Source organism: Ovis canadensis, chromosome 18 (assembly GCF_042477335.2).
Source record: "Ovis canadensis isolate MfBH-ARS-UI-01 breed Bighorn chromosome 18, ARS-UI_OviCan_v2, whole genome shotgun sequence".
NCBI classification, from domain to species: domain Eukaryota; kingdom Metazoa; phylum Chordata; class Mammalia; order Artiodactyla; family Bovidae; genus Ovis; species Ovis canadensis.
The window spans coordinates 35339100-35362447 of NC_091262.1; the positions used below are offsets into that span (position 1 = coordinate 35339100).

Consider the following 23348-nt stretch of genomic DNA (forward strand, 5'->3'; position numbering starts at 1 on the left):
TCAGGGGCTCAAGTGATTCATAGTTGAGGCAGCCATTAGCACAGGCGCCTTTGACTCTCCTGACTTTAGCCAGGTAGGAAAGGGCCTCCAGAGCCTGACGCCCACCCTCCAACCCCTGCACTCAGGCCTCTCCCTGGGCCCACTCCTCTGACAAACGGAATTTATTTCCTGCCCTATCGACAAACAAAGGATGTCACAGTCATCAGCAATTGCAGCCCCCATGGACAGTGAGCTGGTGATCCCTGAGGGACCTCAGGAAGAAAGAACACTGGCCATCTAGCAGTCATCAGACTGCAGCCACTTCCCATGGTGAGCCCGGAGAAACTCAGGATATGAAAACACAGGATACTGGCCGCAGATAGCTGCGGTGCACATCAAAGGAATGATTTCAGTGAGCCCAGACTCTCGCATCTTCCCACACACAGAAAAGCACCAAACTCCTTAACCCGGGTTATCTGGTTTTCTTTCATTAACAACTGTCTTTTGATGTTAGACCACCTGCCCTTTGTTGCAAAACTTCCATATAACCTGACTCCTCCCCTCACCTCCTTGGAGCAGTTCTGTCAGGGTTACTTAGATGCTGCCTCCTAGGCTTGAAGTCCTAAAAACGCCCACCTAATGAAACCTAATTCTCAACTTTTAGGTTGTGAATAAGTCCACACCTCCAATACAGCCCCATCAAGGCCCAGACCCCAGGGAGGCAAATGGAGACCTCTGACCTTCAGGCCACGCTGGAAGGTGGAGATAGACAGCAGGGCTAGGTCTTGCTGCTCCTCAGCGTAGCGCACCAGGTACACGTAGACAAGCTTCTTCACCTGGGGAAGAGGGGGTTTCTCAGCAGGGACTGGGGCCCCGTCCTGAGAGATGTCCTCACCCCGGGTGGCTGTGGTCCACAGGGAAAGCATCCAGGGTACCCTGGTCCCATCATGCTGATCCACGTCTGATTCAGGGACATCTGGGAGGGGTCTTTTCCTGGACCAGGGACTGGGCTGTCCCCTTTCTCATCCCCAACTAGCTCCGGTTTATTCCTGGAGGTGGACGAGGGAGACTCCTCCCTGGTAGCGCTCACCTCTATGTTCTTACAGGCCACGTTCTTCACCACGGCGGGGAACAGGTCTGAGGCGTTCTTTCCCCGGGCAATCATCTAGGAGGTGGGGTCAGGGTAGGGGGGGAACAAGAAGGGAGGATGCCAGCACTCACTGGGGGAAGGTCCACAAGCAGCCAAGGAGGGCTCTTGGATCCGCAAGCTCCTCCCCCAAGGGATCCCCTCTGACCCCCCTCACCGCCACAATTCTCTTCATGGCCTCCAGCTTGAGCGAATCCTTGTTGGTGTCCAGCATCGCCTTCAGGTCATCGTGCCTGGTGGGGACACAAAAGGTCAGCTGAGGGCACAACGGTGGGGACAGGGCTATCAATCAGTAGGATTCAGACAGAAAGAAGGGACCTGGGCAGGGAAGGCAGGACTCGACCACAAAGGAAAGTGGTAAAATACAGATCAGGGGACTTAGGGTGGGGAGAAGCATGTGGGTCAGTCAATGTTGCGGGGCTGAGCTGTGATCCTCCCAAAAAAGAATGTACCCAGAATGTAATCTTATTTGGAAACAGAATTGTTTCAGCTGTAATTGCGATGAGCTAATACTGGAGGAGGGTGGGTCTCTAACTCAATACGTCTGGCGTGCTTTAAGGAGATGGCCCTGTGAAGAGAGAGATGCAGGGAGAATACTGTGAAAACAGAGAACTGGAGTGACTCACCTGCAAGCCAAGGAACATCTGCAATATCGCTTCTCTCTTAAGGTTTGGTTTTCGGCTGAGAGGCAAGTTAAATCTTAGCTCCCCAATTAGGGATCAAACCCATACTCCCTGCATTGGCAGGCTTAGTCTTAACTACTGGACTGCCAGGGAAGTCCTGGGTAAACGACGATGTAAATAAATAACCCCTTGCACTTGGTGGAGGGGAATAATGTTAGTCTCCAAGCCAGTATCTAAATGTCATGCAATGGCCATTGAAATTTCAAGGGAGGCCTTTTGTTAGACTTCCTGAAGTGACTGCAAAATTCATCCAGAAACAAAAATCAATAGGTAAGAACTCCAGAGAATTTGGGGGCAAAAGGGGATGGAAATGAGAAAAACGGAACAATGACAGACAATTCACCTAACCAGAATTCAAAACACAAAACAAATGACCATGATAAAAGCTGTGTGGTGCCAGATTAAAAATTTCACAAATGGATCTAAGTTGATACATTAGGAACAATTAACACCAATCGGAGAAAGAAACTTTTGCCTCCCCTTAAACAAATGCTGTTGGGACAACTGCTACGTAGCAAAGAATTTAACTTGCACATGTACTTCACACCAAAATAAATCCCACATTTGTTTAACAGTTAAATTATGTTGGGTTTCCCTGGTGGTCTAGTGGTTAAGAATCCACTTTGCAGTGCAAAGGACATGGGTTCGATCCCTGGTCTAGGAAGATCCCACATGCCTCAGAGCAGCTAGACTCATGTGCCAGAACTACTCAGCCCGCACACATGAGCTGCAACTACTGAAGCCTGTGAGTCTCGAGTCTATGCTCCACAAGTGAAGCCATAATGAGCAGCCTGCACACGACAGTGAAAAATAGCCCCCCACTCGCGCAACCAGAGAAAGCCTGCGTGCTGCAACAAAGACCCCACCAGAGACAAAAGTAGATGAATCATTTTTAAAAATTATTTCAATGTATGGAAGAGGGGAAATTTTAATTTTCAAGGTCATAAAATTATCAGTAATAAGATGCTAGGTTTTTTTTTTTCAACTCTTGTGTATAAACTTAATTTAAGAAAAAAACCAAGGCAAAACTGTATTTGTTCCCTAGGGCTGCTGTAACAGTACCACAGAGTGACTGGGTGGCTTAACCACCTCAATGTATTTTCTTGCAATTCCAGAGGCTAGAAGTCTGAGATCAAGGTGTCAGCAGGGCTGGCCTGTCTTCCTGACTTGCAGATGACTGTCTTCCCTTATCTTTACATGGTCTTCCCTTTGTGTTTCCTCTTCTCATAATAAGTGAATCGTATTGGATTAGGACCCGCCCTAATGACCTCCTTTTCACTTAATCACCTCTTAAAAGACTGTCCCCAAACACAGTCACATTCTGAGGTACTGGGGGTTAGGGCTTCAACATATCAGACCACACTTCAGCCCACAATAGCAACAGAAAGGAAAATATTTGGGATATGGTGAATACAAGTTTAACATTAAAAATAAGGTACTGATACAAGCTTCGGGTCTATATTCAGGACTCACTGGCAGGGCTGCCCCCTGCCATGCCCCTGCCCCTTCAGGTGGACACAGCCCTGAGCAGCTGCTCCCCAGTCGGTGAGCGGAGCGTGGTCTGGCACTCCCTGACCATGTGCCCTTGAGGAGTGAACAACCTGCCCAAGCATACCCAGAGGCCCAGCGGCTGAGGGCCAAAGAAGTTAGCAGAGAAACGCGAAACCACCTCATGGAAAATGTGTGTCTACACAGCTAACAGAGCGGCAGGACCACAGATGCGCTCATACTGTCCAGGCAGCTCCAAAATGCGATGAGCAGCTGTGAATGGAGACCTGTCTATTCTCTGACCTTCCAGATGATACTCAGATAACCCACAGCTTTGACCCTGCCAGGAGAGGTATTACCAACGGCAGGAATTAAAAAGCAGTGTGTGCAAAGTTAGTCATGGAAGTGAAACACCTAGAAGCAACAGAAAATCAGAAAATAGACGTAGCCATTCTAGGAGAGGGAAGAGCATGCTAACGGCCATAAAGAGGCAAGTGTGACTAGTGCTGATGCTGAGACATGAGTAAGTGATAAATGCTGAGAGGAAGGAAAGAACCTGACGTAACAGACACCTAGTCACAGGGCTGCGTTTTGCAGAAATGTGCGAGTGCTTAACAGATAAAATCAGAAAAGACGGGAGGAGTGCTAAGAAACTGATGTTCCCGGGATTTTACAAGTGTTTCTTGTGAAGACATTTTTGATGGGAAGCAAAGTAGAAAGATGATGACTTCCAGAACACAGAGGACTTGCTAGCTGTCGGATGAGGGTTGGAGAAGATGTCCAGTCCCACGCATATTGATCTAGAACCCCTCCATACCACTCAGCCGTAAAAAAAAAAGAATGAAATAATGCCATTTGCAGTAACATGGATGAACCTAGAGGTTATCATACTAAGTGAAGTAAGTCAGAGAAATACCATGTGATATCATTTTTATGTGGAGTTTAAAATATGACACAAATGAACTTATCTGTGAAACAGAAACAGACTCACAGACACAGAGAACAAGTTCACGGTTACCAACGGGGAAAGCGAGTGGAGGAAGGAGAAGTTAGGAGTTTGGGATTAGCACATACAAACTACCGTATATAAACAGATAAACAACAAGGTCCTCCTGTATAGCACAGGGAACTAGATTCAATATCCTAAAAGCAACCATAATGGAAAAGAAAATGAAAAAAATATAATAAAATATATGTATGTTTGTGTGTGTATGTATCCCTAAATCATTTTGCTATACAGCAGAAACTAACACAACATTGTAAATCAACTATACTTCAGTTAAAAAAAAAAAAAAACAGAATGAACAGCTTCCATTCAGGAAGATGTCCCCCCGAACCAGAGGACGTTTTCTACTGCCTATGGCCAAGTGAGGGTCAGAAGATAACCACCTCGTCCCTCTCCCAAACACAAACCAGGTGGTCAAGTCCTAGGCATGCTGAACTCAGGACAGATGGGTGTAGACAGAGGTACAGACCATTTAGCTGGGCCTGGGCAGCACGGAGGGCGTGGGGAGAATGACAGAACTGGGCACCATCTTCCCCAATACACAAATGCACATCACACACCCAGGATCCTTTGTACACACGTCCACACAGTCAACTCACCCCCGCAGATCCCCATCACCCCAACACCCCATCGTCCCCACAGAGACACCTACACTCCAGAGACATACTCATACCCCCAAAGACACACTTACATCCCTCAGATATATATAGTTCTTACATAAACCCACACACACTCAACAAACCCCCTGCAGACACACCCATAATCCCCACAGAAACATACAAAGACACATATACCACACATACACTTCCCACAAAAACACTCAGCACATAAAGCCACACACCTGTGGACCCACACGCCTCACCTGCAAACGCCTACAGACACCCACCACAAGCCCTCTGTACCGCCCCACACCCTCATCTAGACATGCACACCCACACATGGCCTCCACAGACACACACCACCCACATCGCGCACACATACAGCTTTTTGACAAAACTGCGTCACTCTAATCTCATTCACCAAAATGGCCTGTGGACTCCTATGTGTGATTTCTGATGATAAATTTAGGCTTCTAAGATCAAATATATCCAGCCTCACAGATCCTCTGACTTCCTTAGGGGTCAGATGGGCACCAGTTGGAGCTGACTCCGGGGCCCTTTACCTTCAGGAATTCTCTGCAGCAGGTTTCCTCACACCCAAGCGTCCTCACCTCCCCTACAGATGCCACAAGCCCATGTCAAGTGTCCACACCCAGGGTGGTGCTGGGTACCCACACTGATCCTGCACTCCCAGCCTAGTACCCACCTTCCAGGCTCCTGGGAGGGTCCAGGACCCTAGGAGAGGGGACTCAGGGGAAGAGAGGGGCTGGGGGACATAGCACAGGCAAGACTGTCAGCGGCCCACTAGCAGACAGCAGCCCCCACCTGAGGTCAGACCACCTTGGGTCCCTCACTTTCACTTCCACCGGCTGATGTTCCCAAGATGGAGAGGAAGGGAGAGAGACACAGCAACGCTCCAAGGCCATGAAACATTCATCTCCTGGAGTCAGATCCCTCTCCAGGGCTCTCACTGTGACCCGAGCCCTGGCCTGACCTGAGGGACTCTGTGGGTGACTGGAGCCAGCAGGTGGGGTGGGAGGAAGGTAAAACCTGGAGTTTGAGGCCAGATACACTCACTTCATGTGATATACACCGTCCTCCTTCCCCTCACCACCCAAGTTCCAACCCACTAGATGGGAGCTGCTGCTGCTCCTGCTGCTAAGTCACTTTAGTCGTGTCCGACTCTGTGCGATCCCACAGACGGCAGCCCACCAGGCTCCCCTGTCCCTGGGATTCTCCAGGCAAGAATACTGGAGTGGGCTGCCATTTCCTTCTCCAAGGCATGAAAGTGAAAAGTGAAAGTGAAGTCGCTCAGTCGTGTCCGACTTAGCAACCCCATGGACTGCAGCCTACCAGGCTCCTCCAGCCATGGGATTTTCCAGGCAAGAGTACTGGAGTGGGGTGCCATTGCCTTCTCCACTGGATGGGAGAGGGTGGTCAAACTATCCTGATCTTATCCTGTCTCCAAAGCTCATCAGGAACCCTCACCTAGCCAGGACCTGGGGAGAGGAAAAGGGCAGATGTTTTACTCCATCCTCAAATATTTTACTGTCCTCCTCCCTTCAGAGCTACCAGGGAGTTAGGAGTTAAGCTCATTTTCCCCAACTTAAACTCTCAGCCCCCCATAACATCCCCCATGCCCACCCCCGTCCTGGACACTAAATGCCAGTCCAGTCCTCCTGCTAAAGAGGTGGGACTTAAATGGTTCCTGCTGGAAGAGGCAGCTTCCCATCCCTGGCCTTCCTCTCTGTCCGGGGGAGAGTCCGAGGGCTCCTCTGTACCGGAGAGGCTGGCTCTGGCTCTGGCCCTGGCCAGGCTCTGGGCAAGGTCCTTCCAGGGACTCTTCTGGGGTCGTGTCTTCTTCTGGGGCTTGCAGCCACCGAAGCTCCTCCGGCTGCAGGGCCTGGTACCAGGGTGGGGCCCCGCCTTCGGGGGCCAGCACAGGGCTGGCAGCCTCCTGATCGGCCTCTCTGCCCCCTGGCCTCACTGCTGCCCCCGGGAGCTGCAGGAATCGCTGCATCAGGACACCAGATCCTGCTTCGAAATGAGACTGAGCTGACCAGGGAGCTGGGGGTGCCTGTCCCTGTCACCAGAGGGCCCGCCCCGAAACTCGGAAACTGGACACTGGCGGGATGGAGGCTCTGGTTTCCTCTTTGCTGCTCAGAGACAAGGACTCATGTGGTGGAGGAGGGCAGGGACTGGGGACAGAGCCAAGTCCCAGTCTGCAGGCAGAGGACCAGCAGGCAGGGGAGCGGATCCAGACACAGGTGAGGCATCTCTCACTTCCTCCTCAGGCCACAGCTGAACCTCTGCCCCCTCAAAACTCCTCCTCCTCAACAGTCGTGTTTGCCTCCTTCCCACTCTGACCCCCACCGTCTTGATCCTCACCTGTCTTTCCATGGCCAGGTCCTTGATTTTTTCCTTCCTATCAGCATTCTCTTATCTCTACTTCCTCCATGCCTAGCTGAGGCCCCTCATGCGCACGACTTCAACTGCTCTTCACTTACATCCTTGGCCCTCTTGTCCTCAAGACCCCTACCCCACCAGGAGTGGTTGGCTTTATTTGCTGTATTTGGATGCTCGTCAGATTCCCACCATCCTTGCCCTAGCAGCTTCACTACTTGCCTCTCACAGAAAACAAAGGCTTTAGATCAAAATCCCCACAGCTCTCAAACGTCGCCATCTACTCTTTCCCCTCCTCTTCCCTCTAGGCAGAGCTGGTCCTCCTTGAGGCCAGGCCAGTTCTCCCACCCAGCTCTGGAAGCCTCCTTCAATTCCTTCCAACCTCTCCCACACTACTGGCTCCTTCCCAAAGGCAGTTAAACTTGCTCTGGGCTCTCCCAGACTAATAATAGACAAATAAAAACAACAACAACAATAAACAGACATTCTTGAACTGACGTTCTCCTCTGGCAGCTCTTTCCCTTTCCCCTTTATAAAAAATATATATATATATTGTTCATTCATTTGGCTGATCTTAGTTGCAGTGCACAGGCTCTCTAGTTGTAATTCATGGGCTTAGTTGCCTTGCAGTAAGTGGAATCTTAGTTCCCAGACCAGGGATCAAACCCACATCTCCTGCATTGCAAGGCGGATTCCTAATCATTGGACCACCAGGGAAGTCCCTATAGTCATACTTCTCGAAAGCGAAATTCTCATTCACTGCGTTTTATTCATTTACCTCCTCTTCACTCTCCTATTCACTTTTGATCTGGCTTCAGATGCTGATCAGAATTTTGGGGTCAGTGGCCATGATGTCTACAACTTAAATGGGTCAGCCAAAAATATTTATAGATCGATGGTTAGATAAAGCAAATACCACAGAATGGCAACAACGACTGAATTGAATCTAGGTGGAGGGTATACATATATTCATTGTATTATTCACTCAAATTTTCTGTATGTTTAAAATTGTTCATCAAAGAATGCTGGAGAAAATGAACCCAGCCCCTCCTCTTTTGACTTTGCCAGAACTAGTCTCTCAGGGCCGGAGGTAGGGAGTGGAGCAGGAAGGGGTAGACCTGCTCTTTGTCACACCAGGGGGCACGATTTCTTTCCTTGTTTGAATTGACCTCAGAGGGTATTGACACTGCTGACAGCTTCCTTCTTGAAACAACATTTTATCCCTCCTGCCTTTGGCTTACTTATTCTCAGTCATTCTGAAACACTTTCCCCTGCTCTCTGGTCACTCCTATTCTATGTCTTCAGGATTCTCACCTGTGCTTTGTCTGAATTCATTTTATAGATGCTACTTAGGTTATCTGGCTATCTTTACTTCCTTCGGTGGCTTTGATGGATGGACACGCACATGTGTGTGTGTGTGTACTAATAATCCCTTGGAATCCAAATCCTAACATCCAACTACCTACTAGACTCTACCTCAGAGTTTACAATCTCAGCATCTCAAAAGCCAGGCTCAACATTATTTTCCACAAATTTGCTTGTAATATCTTTATTTCCAATTACCCTGTCTGGCATCACCTTCTATCTAATACAAGAATTGGTAACCTGAGATTACCCTCATCTTCTCCCAGCCCCTTCCTACTACCTTCCCCCCAGGTAATCATCAAGTCTGTGGCTTCTACCATCTCAAGAGCCCCCCAAGTCCTGGACATCACCCATAGCCTAGTCCACCATCATGCCCACCCATCCAACTTCAACACCCCTTCACCTGTCTTCTGAATCCAGCACACATCCGATCTCTTCTCCACAATCCAGCCTGGGACCCTTCTAAAATGCAAATGTGCTACTGCCTGCTTAGAAACCTTCAGTGGCCCTGCACCCCCCTCCCTCCACCTTGGCATCACTCTATCTTCAGTTCTGGCCATTCCAGTGGCTTGGACAGAGATTCTGGCCACACCGTATTAGCACATACAAAACCTGTGATCTGGCTCTCCTTCATCTCCACACCTTGCCTAAAGCTCTTTGTTCTGCCTGAAACATCCTTGGTTCTCCCCCACTCCCTTCTCTCCAGGCCCAGGGACCAGCTCCTCTCGCCCCTCTGAGAGCCCCACCACACTGCACTGTCACTCACAGGCTCTTCCCTGTGCCCCCTCTAGAGGGGCTTGAGGAGGAGACTGTCTCCTGTTCACCGCGGCATCCACACTGACTAGAACGAGAAGCGACACAGCAGGCCCTTAATAATGCTTGTTTCAGAATTTACGAATAAACAAATGAAGGATGGAATGAGCCAAAGGTGGAAGGGAAGGGGAGGAAGTTAAGGAAGGGTTGAATTATAGGGGCAACGTGGGGAGCAGGAGTGGGAGCTCCAGACGCTCCCCAGAGATGGGGATGAGGACAGGGGGACCAGAATAAGGGGAAATGGATTTGTAGGAGCAGCCAGGCCTGGGAGGCTCTGAGTCTATTCTAGGACGGGCCTTCCTGGACAGGCCTCCAGGCTCAAGCTCGCAGATCTGACCCCGCCCCCGCGTTCTTTTGGGGTCATAAGCGAAAAAAGGCAGAGACCCTCTAACCCAAGTCCACCAACAGGAGAAACACTTGAGGAGGGAGGATTGGTCTTTCAGAAACAGAGCTGGCCGGCCCATCCCCCACCAGCCTCCACCCCCACCCTCACAGTTCCCAGGCCGGCCCTTCGCGGGGCGGGGGGCGAAGCGGGGACAGGGGTCGGGAGGGTCTGTGTCCATGGCCGGAGGGGGCCGTGCAGGATTCCGGTCAGCGCCACCTGGACCGCCGCGGACGGGCCTGGGCGCTGTCCATGGTACCGCAGCGCGTGTTCCCAGGCCGCGCCGGGCCCAGCCCCCCTCTCGCCCGGCTCCCTCACCGCTTGTAGTCGGAGGAGAAAATGCCGCCGCTCGCCGGGTCGTGGCCATACTCGGGCTCCCCGGGGCCGGCAGAGCCGCCTTTGTCTTCGTTGTAGGCCGGGGCAGCCGACATTGGGCGGCAGGGCAGAGGGCTTCGCTGGGGAGGACGCGGCGCTGCCGGGATGCGGCAGGGACCGGGGAAGAGCGCGCAGGCCGGGCAGGCGAGGTTGGCGGCGCTGCCCGGGCTCCGCAGAGGCCGCAATCTGCGGCGGCCGAGGCAGCAGCGCGCGGATTTATCAGTCAGGGCCGAGTGCGTTGTAGTTCTTAAAGGCACCTGCTCCCGCGAAGCGGAGGGCGTGTCCGCGGAGGGAGCAGGAGGGGCGGTGCCGCAAAGCCTGGCCCCGCCCCAATGCCTCGGAAATCCCTCCAACCTCCAGTACCGAAGGTGCCAGCCCTTGAAAGTGATCATGCACCTCCAGGTTTGGGGGTGGGGAGATGGGGTGCGGGGGTGGGGTGGAGTTGCTGGACTGATGTTGGGACAGTTGTCTGCAGATGCAGAACGCCATTACTCATCCCTGACCACCCGGTCTCGGTAGGACGGTCTCTAGGAGCTTCACTCATGCCAGATACTATGCGGATTCTCACCCACCCTGTGGAAAGAAAGGCTGGGTCTTGGGTGAGGGGAGGGTAAAAGAAAGTTGTTCACGACAGCTTCCTAGAGATGATGGAATTTAAGGAAGGTTGGTCCAAGAGCGCGGAAGATGCAGATGTAGAGAGATGGGGACTGAATAGAGGGAATGGTGAACCTCGAATTTGGCTTCGGAAAATAGTTTAATGATCATTTCTGAAGCCCCTTGCCCACCAGGAGTGCCTGAGGTCACAGCTAGTCCACGGTCAAGTCCACATCCACGGAAACCCAGGAAAGAAGGGGAATGGAGGAGGTTGGGTTAGGGTATGGTGTAACTGCCAGGACTTTTGGATCCTGTGAGGCCTCCAGCTCCTCCCTCAAGGTCCAAGGTACCCCCCCAGGGAAGGCAGCCTGGATCTAGAGAGAAAGTAGTGATTGGGCTGGGGGAAGGGGGTGGGTTCCAGTTGAGTTGGGGCATCAGGCTGAGTGAGTGGGGTGAGGGTGGGGGGTTGGTCTTTTGCCTGGGCTTCCCTGGTGGCTCAGATTGTGAAGAATCTGCCTACAATGCAGAAACCTGGCTTCGATCCTTGGGTCAGGAAGATCCCCTGGAGAAGGAAATGGCAACCCACTCCAGTATTCTTGCCTGGAGACTCCCATGGACAGAGGAGCCTGGTGGGCTACAGTCCATGGGGTCACAAAGAGTCCGACAAGACTGAGAAATTAACACTTTCACTTTTCAGGAGGTGAGGCCTGGATTCAGAATGTGGAAGGGGCCATAGGACTGAGTCTTGATCTATAGGCTACTGTGTCTCCAGAACCAGAATTGGAGGGTCTCGGTGGAAATGGAGGGGCCCCGGAAAGGTAGGGCTTGACTGCTTAGGTAGGTTCCATTGGAGAATGGGAATGAGGGTTAATCAGGACCACCACAGCACCTGGCTGAAGAATGGGAATGGGGGTTGACCAGGACCACCACAGCACCTGGCTGAAGGAGACTGAAGTAAATAGATGTGCCTGGTATCTGTGAGAGGGGATCTTTCTGGAGTGGGCCCAAAAGAATTTCTGAGAAGTAGAACGTTGATGAATTAGCAGGTCTAGTTTGCTTCTGGGGGCTTTGGTTATGCCAAAGTAAAGTGGATCTCCAATTTGAGTAACATGGCCTGGGTGGAGAGAGAGGGCCTAAACTGTCCAGAAGCTCATAGTTTAGCTACAGTTGTTAATTGGTTCTAGTGGTGATGTGGGGTCCTATGTGGGTAGCTGGGCCGTCCTCACTGAAGTCATGGGACTTCGGACTACTTGTACAGGGTCCAGGTTGGGCCCTGGACCCAGCAGTTGCTGAGCAAAGTGCACACAGTTGCTGCGCATGGGGTGATAGGGAGGCGGGTCAGTGTCCATGGCTTCGCACACTTGGCGCTCCAGCGCTATGTGGTCAATGCCGCCGTGTCTATGCAGCACCCGCCAAAGCAAGCGGGAGTGCAGCATTGGGGGCTGCCCTTGTTTGGATACAACGCCTTCGCAGGAGCCGAGAAACAGGTGAGGCCCATGGCCATGAGGGTTCTTGCCTGCAAGGATCACAGGTCAAGTGCGATCAGAGCTGAGTTTGGTCCTGTGACTCCAGCCCCAAGCTCCCACCCACACCCCCATCTCCCAGGATCCCATGGCCCTGAGCCCCATGCCCTGGGTGCCCAAGCGACTTCCTTCGGAGACCTGCACCATGAGCTGGGGGTGGCAGTCTTCATCCCTATGAGGCCCACCCACTGGTGGCTTGATGGGCAGCCTCTGTTCCAAGAGCAGGGCCTGTCCTCTCACCCTCAAAGTGGATGATCTCTCCATGGCCACAGTACACACCAACGTGGGCCCCGACCAGTGTCCAGTGGGGGACATCAGCCTGAATAGGAAGAGGTCTCCCAGCTCAGGTTCATTGTCCTCCAACTCCACAGCCTCGAAATGCTGGCCCAGGAAAGCCTCAGAGAAGAAGAACTTAATGGTGCTGACTGCCCCTGTCACAGCCTGGGAGGAAAAATGAACCAGACCACAGGACGACTGCAGGCCGGGATGAAAGAGAAGTCAGTTCCTTCTGCTGTTCATTGTGTCAGATGGGCCACCTGGGGCTCAGGGAGACCTGGTTTGGGGCTAAGCCCCGGGTGACTGTCTTCCCTACGCCACCCCTGCCTCCCTGTGCTGAGGATCTTCAGAGGCCTGGGCATCATGGGTAAGTTCTGCCCTGAGCCATCCTTCAGTTTCCAGCCATTGAGACCTCCTGAACTGTTTCGTCTCATCTCAAATTCCAGCCTTGCCATTCCCCCAGCCAACTCCCACCCCCTCATCAGGATCCCCTTTCCCACTCATCTCCTATATTTCCATCCCCTGGAGGCAATACAGGGAGCATGCCTACCTGAGATGAGCCGAAGTCCTAAAGAAACAGATGAGCGATCTGGTGAGATCTGGACCCAAGACAGGCATCTCCTCCCAAGTCTGGGAGAGAAAGACCCCTCCACAGCCTCAGCCATCAACATCTACTAAGCAGCTGCTCATTTGATGCTTAATATAGTCCCACAAGATGGGCACAGTATCTGCATTTTCAGAATTAAAAGAAAAAAAAAAGACAAAACACAGGTGCACATTCATCGTTGGACATTTAGGTGGTTTCCACGTCCTGGATACACTATCAGGTGTAAAACAGAAAGCTAGTGGGAGCCTGCTGTAAAACACAGGAAGACCAGCTCAGTGCTCTGTGATGACTCAGAAGGGTGGGATGGGGAGGGGGTGGGGGGCAGTGAAGCTCAAGAGGGAGGGGATATGTGTATATTTGTAGCTGATTCACTTCATTGTACAGCAGAAACTAACACATTGTAAAGCAATTATATTCCAATTTTAAAAAAACAGGTTCACACGTTTTGTTTCTGGAGCGCACACAGCTTAATGTAGGTCTGCTTCTTGTGCCCGTCGACCTAAACATCAGTCACCTGGTACCTTCTTTTTATCTATATGGAAGGGAGCAGTACATTTAGAGCAGGTTTCTCCTATCTTTACTGGGAACAAAGGGCTTTGGGGACTTGGGAGGATAGCCTGCTGAAATTGAGCCTAGGCTTTGGTCTCAGAGAGAGCCTGGAAAAGGAGGTGAAAGAAGGGCCGGCCTCTCTCATCCCTGACCTTCCCCTTCGCCCCTGGCCCCACTCCATAGTCTCCGTCTCCTCTATGTATTACAGAGCGAATCTTATTTTCCTGAACTGGGAGCTGTGACCAATTCATTGCAGTTTGTGTGGGACTTTCCAGGTTCTAAAATTGAAAACCCAGGAACCCAGGAAAGCTTGGGACGACTGGTGACCTTGGGGTCCTCTCTCCCAGCTCTCTTGATCTCAGGAGACCACAGGGAGGACCCAGTCATGTGAACAACTCTTTGGTTACACTCTTCTGCAATCCACCAGGAGCCTCTCTTGCTTCCCACTCCCCTCATACCCATCAGGCCAAGCAGAGATCATAGCTGTGGGCGAGAGTGGACTGTCCTGGCCCCTGCTAGGGCAGCAAGAATCTGACCTGGAGAAAAGGTAAGACAGACAAGCTGAGGACTTCTGTTCCAGTCACCTGGGATGTGAAGCTCATCTAGGGAAAGGGGGAAAAAAAAAAAACAAACAGCTGTCACCCCCTGGCTCGTGAGGAGTGAGGGTCCAAATCACTGCTCCTCCCACCTCTCCCCACTCCCCATGCGCCCTTTGCACGAGGGGCTGTCTGTGTGTGTGTTGATGCATGGCTGTGCATTTGCTGTGCTGTGAGTCTGTTGCAGCACTGGATACAGGACTGGGAGACTGAGTCTGGGCAGTGCCACTTCTCTGTATGGGACATCAGATAAGCCACTTCCTCCCTCTGGGCCTCCACTTCCTCATCTGTGAACTGGGGATAACAAGCCTGGAAGACTGGGCATCACAGGACCATTGTGAGGCACTGAGAGCTCTTTGTGAGCAAGACAAGGCGAGTCGGGCAGGGTTTGTTTATCTTCAGCCTTCGTCTGAGCATGCAGAGTTGGGCATCAGGGCAGGAGGGGTGGGGAGAAAGCATCTTTCTCAGCTCAGTGGAGAAAAACAATGGGCCCTCAGAGTCGGGCTGCCTCCCTGTGACCCCTGCCCCAGAGTGCTCAGGAAGTCGCCCAGTTGGAAAGGCTCTGGAGAGCAGGGCCCTACCCCTGACTCCTCCTCTGGAAAGTTCCCCAGTGGTAACCTGGGTGAGGAGGCGCTTTGGCCACCACCAGCTGGGCCCCTGGACTTGAGTCAGGGTCCAGATGAGGAGCTGCCCCTTCAGGTAGGGGATCTAGGTCCCTACATGGGGCTTCATCTGTAATGATAACGATTATTGCCAAAAATTTTGTGATAAAGTTTGTGTTAAAACACCATTTAGCCCTAACAGTAATGTCATGAAATGGGTACTGTTGTTATCTTTCTAATTTAACAGAAAGGGAAACAGGCTTGGAGAGGTTGCCAAGGTTCCAAACAAGTAAGTGGAGGAATGAGGATTCAAGCCCGGGTGGGTCTGGTTCCATTGCCCAAGACCTTAACCACTGTACAGGACTGCCTCTCTCACGCTGCTGGCACACAAGCACCCCCTTCCCCAGACCCCTCCACCAGGAATTACTGACCTCTCTGTTCTTCCTGACCTCCCCCTCAGCTTTCATTAAGCCAAGCTGCCATTCTCTTTGTAAGAAAAGGAGTAAAGAGCAAGAGCCGGGGACAGACTGTCCTGCTCTCTGGGCACCTGGCCAGAGAGCTGCCCACCACACTGGGGCTTCTCGCTGGGGACCTGGGCTCTTCCTCCCCTCACCCTGACGGAGAACTTCAGAGGACCAGTTTTGAGAGTCGCCCTGCAACTGGGTGTGGGGCTGACAGGTAGTCTCCTTGGGGCCCCAGGCCCTGCCCTTCCCTCAGAGATCCCTGAAGGACCTCAACTCAGTGGGGTGCTACCACCGGGCACAGGGCTTGTGGTAGACCTTGGCAGTGTGGCTGTGGTCCAGCCTGAATTTCTAGACCCTCCTGTCCCCCTTTGGTCTAGCCCTGGACAAAGGTCCCTCTGTGGGAAGCAAGTTTCTGGGGTCACTGCTCTCAGCCAGTCATCTCTAGCCAGAGGGTCCCCACTGGGACAGAGCAGGACCTTCCTTTAAGCCCCCAGCACACCCTGGGGCTGCCCCTTCCTTCCCTTATAAGCCTTTGGTCATCCTCTCCCTCTCGGCCCAGTGATCCCACCGGAATCCTAGCCCCCAGCTCGAGCAGCTCACCTTGCAGCAGTCACCTCTGTTCCTTGCTAGGTGCTCTCCTTCTGCGGCCAGGGCAGGGAAGGCTAGCTGTCCGCCCCTGAGGCAGATAAAGGAGCCGAACAGGAAGCCCTGGGGCCCCGTTCTGAGCATCACCGTCTACGCCAATCTGATGGCAGCCCTCCCCACTCCTGGCAGCTCTGGGAACAGGCAGCAGCCAGCACCTGAAAGGCTGGAGCCTGGAGCGGGTAACCGGGGCCCGCACCCACCTCTCTCCCCTCCTCCTGTTCAGCCCCGACCCCGCACCCGCTTCTGCTGACACTGCCATTTGTACCTGCTCTCTGGACCTACCCTTCTTCCCTTACTGGCCTCCAGGGTCAGTACCCAAGTGCCCTGAGAACCAACTCCATACAGATTTCATTTCCTTTTAATTTGTTGATACTTGGTTTTATTGACTAACGTATGGTCTCTTGGTGAATAGACTACGTGCACTTGAAAATGTTCATTGTACATTTAGGGTATGGTATTCTGTAAATATTAGTTAGGTCAAGGTGATTGACAGTGTTGCTCAGATAGTCTGTGTCTTTAATGACTTCTTGTGTAGATTTTCAATTAATTAATAGAGGGATAATAAAACAGAGGATGAGATGGCTGGATGGCATCACCGACTCGATGCACATTAGTTCGGGTGAACTCCGGGAGTTTGTGATGGACAGGGAGGCCTGGCGTGCTGTGGTTCATGGGGTCACGAAGAGTCGGACACGACTGAGCTGAACTGAATAAAACTTTCACCTATGATTGTGAGACTGTCCATTTCTCCCTTCAATTCTGTCAAATTTTGCCTAGTGAATGTTAAATGCTATTATTAGATATTTGATTATTGTTATGTCTTTCTGATGAATTGACCCTTCATGGTTATGCATGGGCTTCTCTCGTGGCTCAAGCTCCAGAGTCTGCCTGCAATGTGGGAGACTCAGGTTCGATCCCTGAGTCAGGAAGATCCCCTGAAGGTGGAAATGGCAACCTACTCCAGTATTCTTACCTGGAGAATCCCATGGACAGAGGAGCCTGGCAGGCTACAGTCTATGGGGTCGCAGAGTCAGACAGGACTGAAAAACTAACACACACGATCAGTTATGCATGGCGCTCCTTTCTCTGCTGATAAATTTTGCTTTGAGGTCTATTTTATCTGATGGGGCTTCCCTAGTAGCTCAGTTGGTAAAGAATCCGCCTACAACGCAGGAGACCCCGGTTCGATTCCTGGGTGGGGAAGATCCACTGGAGAAGGGATAGGCTACTCACTCCAGTATTCTCGGACTTCCCTGGTGGCTCAGCTGGTAAAGAATCTGCCTGCAATGCGGGAGACCTGCATTTGATACCTAGGTTGGGGAGATCCCTCGGAGAAGGGAAAGGTTCTGGCCTGGAGAATTCCATGGACTATACAGCAGAGAATCAGACACCACTGAACCACTTTCACTTTTTCTGATATTATGCTCACTATTTGTGGTTGTATCTTTTATCATTCACTTTTGATCTATCTGTATCTTTTTCAAAGTGCATCTCTCCTAGACAGAACATAGTTAAGTCTTGCTTTTTTATTTTTTTGGCAATCTCTGCCTTTAAAATCGAACCATTTGTTCCATAGATATTTAATGTAATAATTGATACAGTTGGATTTTGATATAGAATTTGTTTTTTTCCCTTCTGATATTTCTTCCTTTCTTCTCCCTTTCCCGACTTCTTTGGGCATATTCAACTTTTTTTTTTAAGAGTTTAATTTTATGTATTGACAGCTGTACCTCTCAGTATATATTAATATTTCAGTAGTTGCTCCAGTATTACAGTGTAACTATTTAAATTCCCAGTCTACTTAGTGATAATATTGTATGACTTCACATACATGTAACCAAACATGTCCCTTTACTACAATCCTCTATTTGTTATATGCATCATATCCACACACATTATAAACTCCACAAGCTAATGTCGTAACTTTTGCTTTAAACTGTCCCGTATTTTAAAGAAAGCAGGAAGAAAAGTCTTTCATATTTACCATTTCTGATCCTCTTCATTCATTCTTGAAAGTCTAAGATTTTCCCTGATATCATTTCCCTTCAGCCTGAAGAATTTCCTTTCGCATTTCTTGTGGTGTACATCTGCTGGTGATGAATTCTCTTGGATGAATTCGTTTATCTGAGAGTAACTGTATTTCATCTTCATTCATACTGTTGGATGTAGAATTCTGTATTTAATCTTTGCTTTTAGCAATTTGAAGATTTGCCCCCACTGTCATCTGACCTTAATAGTTTCCAGTGAGAAGTCAAAGACAACTATTATTAAGTTATTAAAGATAACTCCAGCATGTCATGTACTGTTTATCTTTGCTATTCAGATTTCATACTCATTTTTAGGAGTGTGACTGTGACTGTACCTAGGAATGGTTGTCTTTATATATAAATCATTCTGGTGCCTTGAGATTTTTTAATACATATGTTTTTGTCTTTACCAAATTCAGGGATTTTTTGCCATTATTTCTTGACATTTTTCTGCCTTGTTTTCTCTCTCCTCTCATTTTTAACTCCAATTAATATCATCACCTTAATGCTGTTTGGTATGTCTTTTTTTTTTTCAATCTTTTGACTGAGATGTCTCTGTATTTCTTTAATTTCACTGACTCTTTCTTCTGAGAACCTTGACTTGCTGTTAATAAGCTCACTCATTTAATTGTTTTCTTAATTTCGGTTTTAGAATTTTATTTTAAATATAATTTTCCTTTCTCTAAGATTATCTGTGTATTCATTATTTCTATCTTTTGCTTAAAGTTTTTTGTAGATATTTAAAATAAGGCAATGGCACCCCACTCCAGTACTCTTGCCTGGTAAATTCTATGGGCGGAGGAGCCTGGTAGGCTGCAGTCCATGAGGTCACTAGGAGTCGGACACGACTGAGCGACTTCACTTTCACTTTTCACTTTCATGCATTGGAGAGGGAAATGGCAACCCACTCCAGTGTTCTTGCCTGGAGAATCCCAGGGATGGGGGAGCCTGGTGGGCTGCTGTCTCTGGGGCTGCACAGAGTCGGACACGACTGAAGCGACTTAGCAAAATAAATGCTTAAAGGTTTTTCCGCCACCCACATTTGGGTGGTGTGGGCATACAGTGTCTAGTTTTTCTAATGATGTTGAGTTACATTTTCCTTTTTTTTTTGCATGTCTAGGATTTTAAAAATGTGTATATTGGACACTGGAGATGATACATTGTACAGATTCTGTATTCTTTTATCTTCCCCTGAAGAATATTGATTTTTATATTAGCAAGCTGTCAAATTAATAGCTTGGACTTGATTTCAAACTTGTGGAGTTCTGGTTCAACCCTCTATTATGGTGAGTCTAAGTTTCACCATTTTTATTAGGGTATATTCCTTAGTCCCAGTCCATAGTCTAGTAAGGAATAGCCCCTATGGAGTTTCAGTGGATGGTCCAAAGGGATTCACCAAGCCACTTTAAGTTTGTTGAAATCAAACTACATATTCCATCTCCCTTGCAGTTGACAGCAGCTGAAATACTCCCCTTCAGCTGTTGCTTTCCACTGCATTCCTTGGAGTCTCACCCAGTGGGTTGCAGTAGAGTTATCCACGGATTTGTAGGGATTTTATATGCAGGTTTAGGGGATTCCCCTCTCTGTAGATACTTTCTTTCTGGAATACTCCACCCTCAATTTCCAGCTGCTCCATTCTGAAATTTATCCATTGATGTCTTGAGCCAAGAAGTTCTGTGGTTTTTTCCATGAGGTTTAGCCATCCCATGCTGGATAGATGGGGGAGGGCCCTAAAGGAAAAGCTTGAAAATTTCAGCCTCACCTCCTGTTCTTCAGGGAGGGGAGGGGGACTAGCAATGGAGTTAATGATACATCATACTTACTGGACCCATGATGCAGCCTCCCTAAAAATTCCAGAAGTACCAAGTTCACAGAGCTTATAGGCTGGTGAACACATGGAGGTACTGAGAGAGTGGTGCCCAGAGAGGGCATGGAAGCTCCCAGCCCTTTCCCATATACCTTGCCCTGCATCTCTTTCATCTGGATGTTCACCTGGATCCTTCATCATATCCTCTCTTAACAAAGTGATACATGGTGATGACTTGAAACAGACTGCCAGGTATTTCTCAGGCAAAGATGAGTTTATTTGGGATCAGCAGAGAACTGCAATCCAAGGTCTGCAACCCTGGTAGAGCCGCACGCACATCCCCACCAAGCAAGGGAAGGAGAATGCTTTTATCGACAAGAAAAGGAAGTTCAGAGGGCTAGAGCAAGCAGAGTCCAGGGTTTTTCATTGGCTGAGTGCTTTCCAGGAAAGAAGAGCCTGCTTTCTTTCTATTAGGCTTAGATACCATTACAGGACCAGTTGGGTGTGCTGCAGCCCATGGGGTCGCAGAGTTGGACACGACTTAGCAACTGAACAAGCTTTACAGGACGGGAGAGCTCCCCCTTCTGGTTTCCCAACTCTACTTAACTAAGGTTTCTGTTTATTAATTTTTCACAATAGTAAGTAAACTGTTTTCCTGAGTTTTATGAACCATTATGAAAATTAACTGAATCTAAGGTGGATTCAGGGGAGGATATGGGAAGCTCCAATTTATAGGCAAGTCAGACAGAAATTGTAGGAAACCTGGGGACCTAGTACTTGAGATTGACAGCTGCCATGGGGGGCAGTCTTGTGGGGCTGAGCCCTTAACCTGCGGGATCTGATGCTATCTCCAGTTAGACAGTGTCAGAACTGAGTCAAATTGTAGGACATGCAGCTGGTTTCACAAAATTGCTTGGTGTGGGCAAAACTCCACACAATCTGATGTCAGAAGTTTTGTGACTGTGGTACTAGTGTGAGAGTAAAGGAGACTCACACAGGGAAAAAGTGAATTCTTCCTATTCAAGAAGTAACTAAGAAGATAAGGGTTGGTTTAACAGTTTGCCTGTATAGATTTTTCCGCCCTAGATTCCCCACCTCTGGTGGTGAGAATGTCTTCCTTCCTCCTGGTACAGGGAAAGTACTTTTCATATGGGAGTTTTAGCTCCAGCTTTCAGAAAGAAAAGGAGGGTCAGGGTGTTCTTATACCTGCTATTTCCTCTTGCCTTTAATTCAACATCATCAATATACCAAAGTGGCATATTTTGAGGTGACATGGTCTGGTTTTCCTTCACTAGTACAGTGTGTGTGCTCAGTCGTGTCTGACTCTTCTGTAACCCCACGGACCATAGCCTGCCAGGCTCCTCTGTCCATGGGATTCTCCAGGCAAGAATACTGGAGTGGGTTGCCATGCCCTCCTCCAGGGGATCCTCCCAACCCAGGGATGCTACCTGTGTCTCATGCATTGCAGGGGGATTCTTTATCTGCTGAGACATCAGGGAACCCACTCACTAACACAGTAGGCAATAAAAAGTAGAAAGCAAAACAAATAAAACATGTGGTCCCACCTCTCTTGGAGGTTGCAGTCTGGGACTGTATCCGCACTTTATGGAGAAAGGGGAGGGAAACAAACATGTGTCTCGACTTCTGCCCCATCCACTAGGCTGCCTTCAAGAGCATGATTTCTCTGGATTTATAAGAATGATTTTTCTGCAGGTATTCTCTTTTAGATACTAAAACTGATGGTCCTCAGTCTAGGAAATGAATTTAAATGAATTTTTAGCCTACAGCTGCTGTTTTTGTTGTTATTATTTCACTACACCAGATATACTGAATTCTATGTGTCAGACATTACAAAGTTAGTGTTTAAAACAACCCTGAAAAGTACATTGCAAGAGACCTTAAATATCGTGGAGAGAATCTGAGTGGAGATAAGTTTTAGAGAATAACTAGTGGCCAGTTTGAAGGATAATGAAGTAGGTTTTTGGGGTGGCTGGGTGAGAACACAAGAATAATTAAGAGATGACTGTGAACTGAGGCAGTGGCAGGCAGAATAAAAAGATGGGGACATAAAAGACAGATTGAGGTAAAGATACCTAAGAATCCTCTTAACTGGGTTGTCCTAATTAAATCTCCCTTCCTAAATGAAACAAGTTGAAAGTCAAGGTTTCTTCCACCCTAGTTCTTTACTCATGTGCACCTTATACTCTTTCAAAATGCTATACCATTAGCTGATTCGGTGCTCTCAATGCAAGGACAGGTACGCATTTTAGAGAGAACGATTTTAAGGGGTCTTTTTCAAGGTTCAAAAGGCACAATCAAGACCAGATCCCCGATGTTCTGACAGTTCACCCCACGAGTAACAAGAGGAACTGGTTTGCTTGGCTGATAGGCTACTGAGAGAACAGAACATACATCTTTATGAGGTTTCACTTCTGTTTTAGTACACATAAAGCTCCTTCTCTCAACTTTACTCAAGGTCATCACATGAGAATACATTTAGAGATCTTCAAAGCAGGAAGATCACCACCAATGTTGTTGTCTTTCATAATCATTCCTAATCCCCCCCAAGTGGCCAGGTGGGGCTTCTCTCATAGCATCTGGTTAAGACGGTGGTGTTTCACCAACTGACCCCTCCCACAGCCTCGGAAAAGCACAGAGCACCTATCTATCCCTCGGTCTGGATTATGGCACTCTCCCTGCCCCACGGCTGCTTCCTGCCTCCAGCGGAATGCTAAATGGTTGGTTGCCCAACCAATAAAGGAGAACCATCTTTCCTCTAAAATACTGTGTTATCATGGATCATTGTCATAATGTGATCTCCTCAAAAGATAATGAGTTTTTATCTGTATATAATCCTAAATGAAACATTCAATGTTTCATACATACAATGAAGACACATACAGATCACACTGAAGTTTGGAAAGTAAGCAGTGAAGCTATATGTGAGGCTGAAATGGAGAACCCTGTGAAAATCTTGAAAAAAACAATCGTGGGATCAATAAAGGAACTCATAGTACATGTATACAATTTATTTGCGTCTAAGTGGTAGTTTAAGCAGAAAATTTTGCTTTTAATCCTGATACTTATACAACCCACAAATCACAAGTTCACCTTTATGTTTAAAACTTTTGGTGAACTAGTGTTCTAAATTTTGTATCTCAGAGTGAAGAGAGAGTTTGTTCATTTCATAACCATAGAAACAAATGAGGTGAAACACTGAAGGGAAATTAAGAACACAGTTTGCCTCCTACTGCTTTGTACACTCCAGGTTAGTGAAGGAATGGATAAGCACTAACAAATGGTTGGCTAAAGTCACAGAGATGACTTTCCAAGTGTCTTCTCTCAGTCAAGGAAGTTATACTACAGGAGGAAACAATCCACGTCTAATCCCAAGCAGAAATCGGAAAAATATAGTATC

At 49.0% G+C, this 23348-nt stretch overlaps 1 protein-coding gene and 1 long non-coding RNA gene across 3 annotated transcripts in view; both read right to left on the reverse strand.

The window, feature by feature from the left end:
* LOC138423708 (AP-3 complex subunit beta-2-like) lies at positions 1-10307 on the reverse strand. The gene is made up of 5 exons (XM_069559974.1): positions 10184-10307; positions 1284-1359; positions 1070-1144; positions 720-815; positions 1-48 (listed from the first exon to the last, which is right to left on the reverse strand). Exons 1-5 carry the CDS (start codon positions 10294-10296, stop codon positions 1-3), a joined length of 408 nt encoding a protein of 135 aa, XP_069416075.1. The 5' UTR covers positions 10297-10307.
* A 668-nt stretch (positions 10308-10975) lies between these two features.
* LOC138423940 (uncharacterized) overlaps positions 10976-23348 on the reverse strand; it is a 28621-nt gene continuing 16248 nt past the window's right edge. Inside the window, exons 2-8 of one of the 2 annotated variants that reach the window (XR_011250531.1) lie at positions 18081-18252; positions 17070-17144; positions 16052-16159; positions 14326-14391; positions 13184-13361; positions 12598-12831; positions 10976-12350 (exon numbers count right to left, since the gene is read on the reverse strand). This is a non-coding gene — a long non-coding RNA (uncharacterized lncRNA). Of the gene's footprint in view, positions 12351-12597; positions 12832-13183; positions 13362-13407; positions 14392-16051; positions 16160-17069; positions 17145-18080; positions 18253-23348 lie in introns of those variants that run through there. The other variant, XR_011250532.1, reaches the window with a different exon arrangement.

Bases quoted from the DNA above. Each gene is read 5' to 3' on its own strand.
- LOC138423708 (XM_069559974.1), bottom strand. From the start codon at position 10,296: ATGTCGGCTGCCCCGGCCTACAACGAAGACAAAGGCGGCTCTGCCGGC. The intron at 1,145-1,283 runs GTGAGGGGGGTC...CCCACCTCCTAG, and splicing joins CCATGAAGAGAATTGTGGCG to ATGATTGCCCGGGGAAAGAA. The intron at 816-1,069 runs GTGAGCGCTACC...CCTCTTCCCCAG, and splicing joins TGGCCTGTAAGAACATAGAG to GTGAAGAAGCTTGTCTACGT.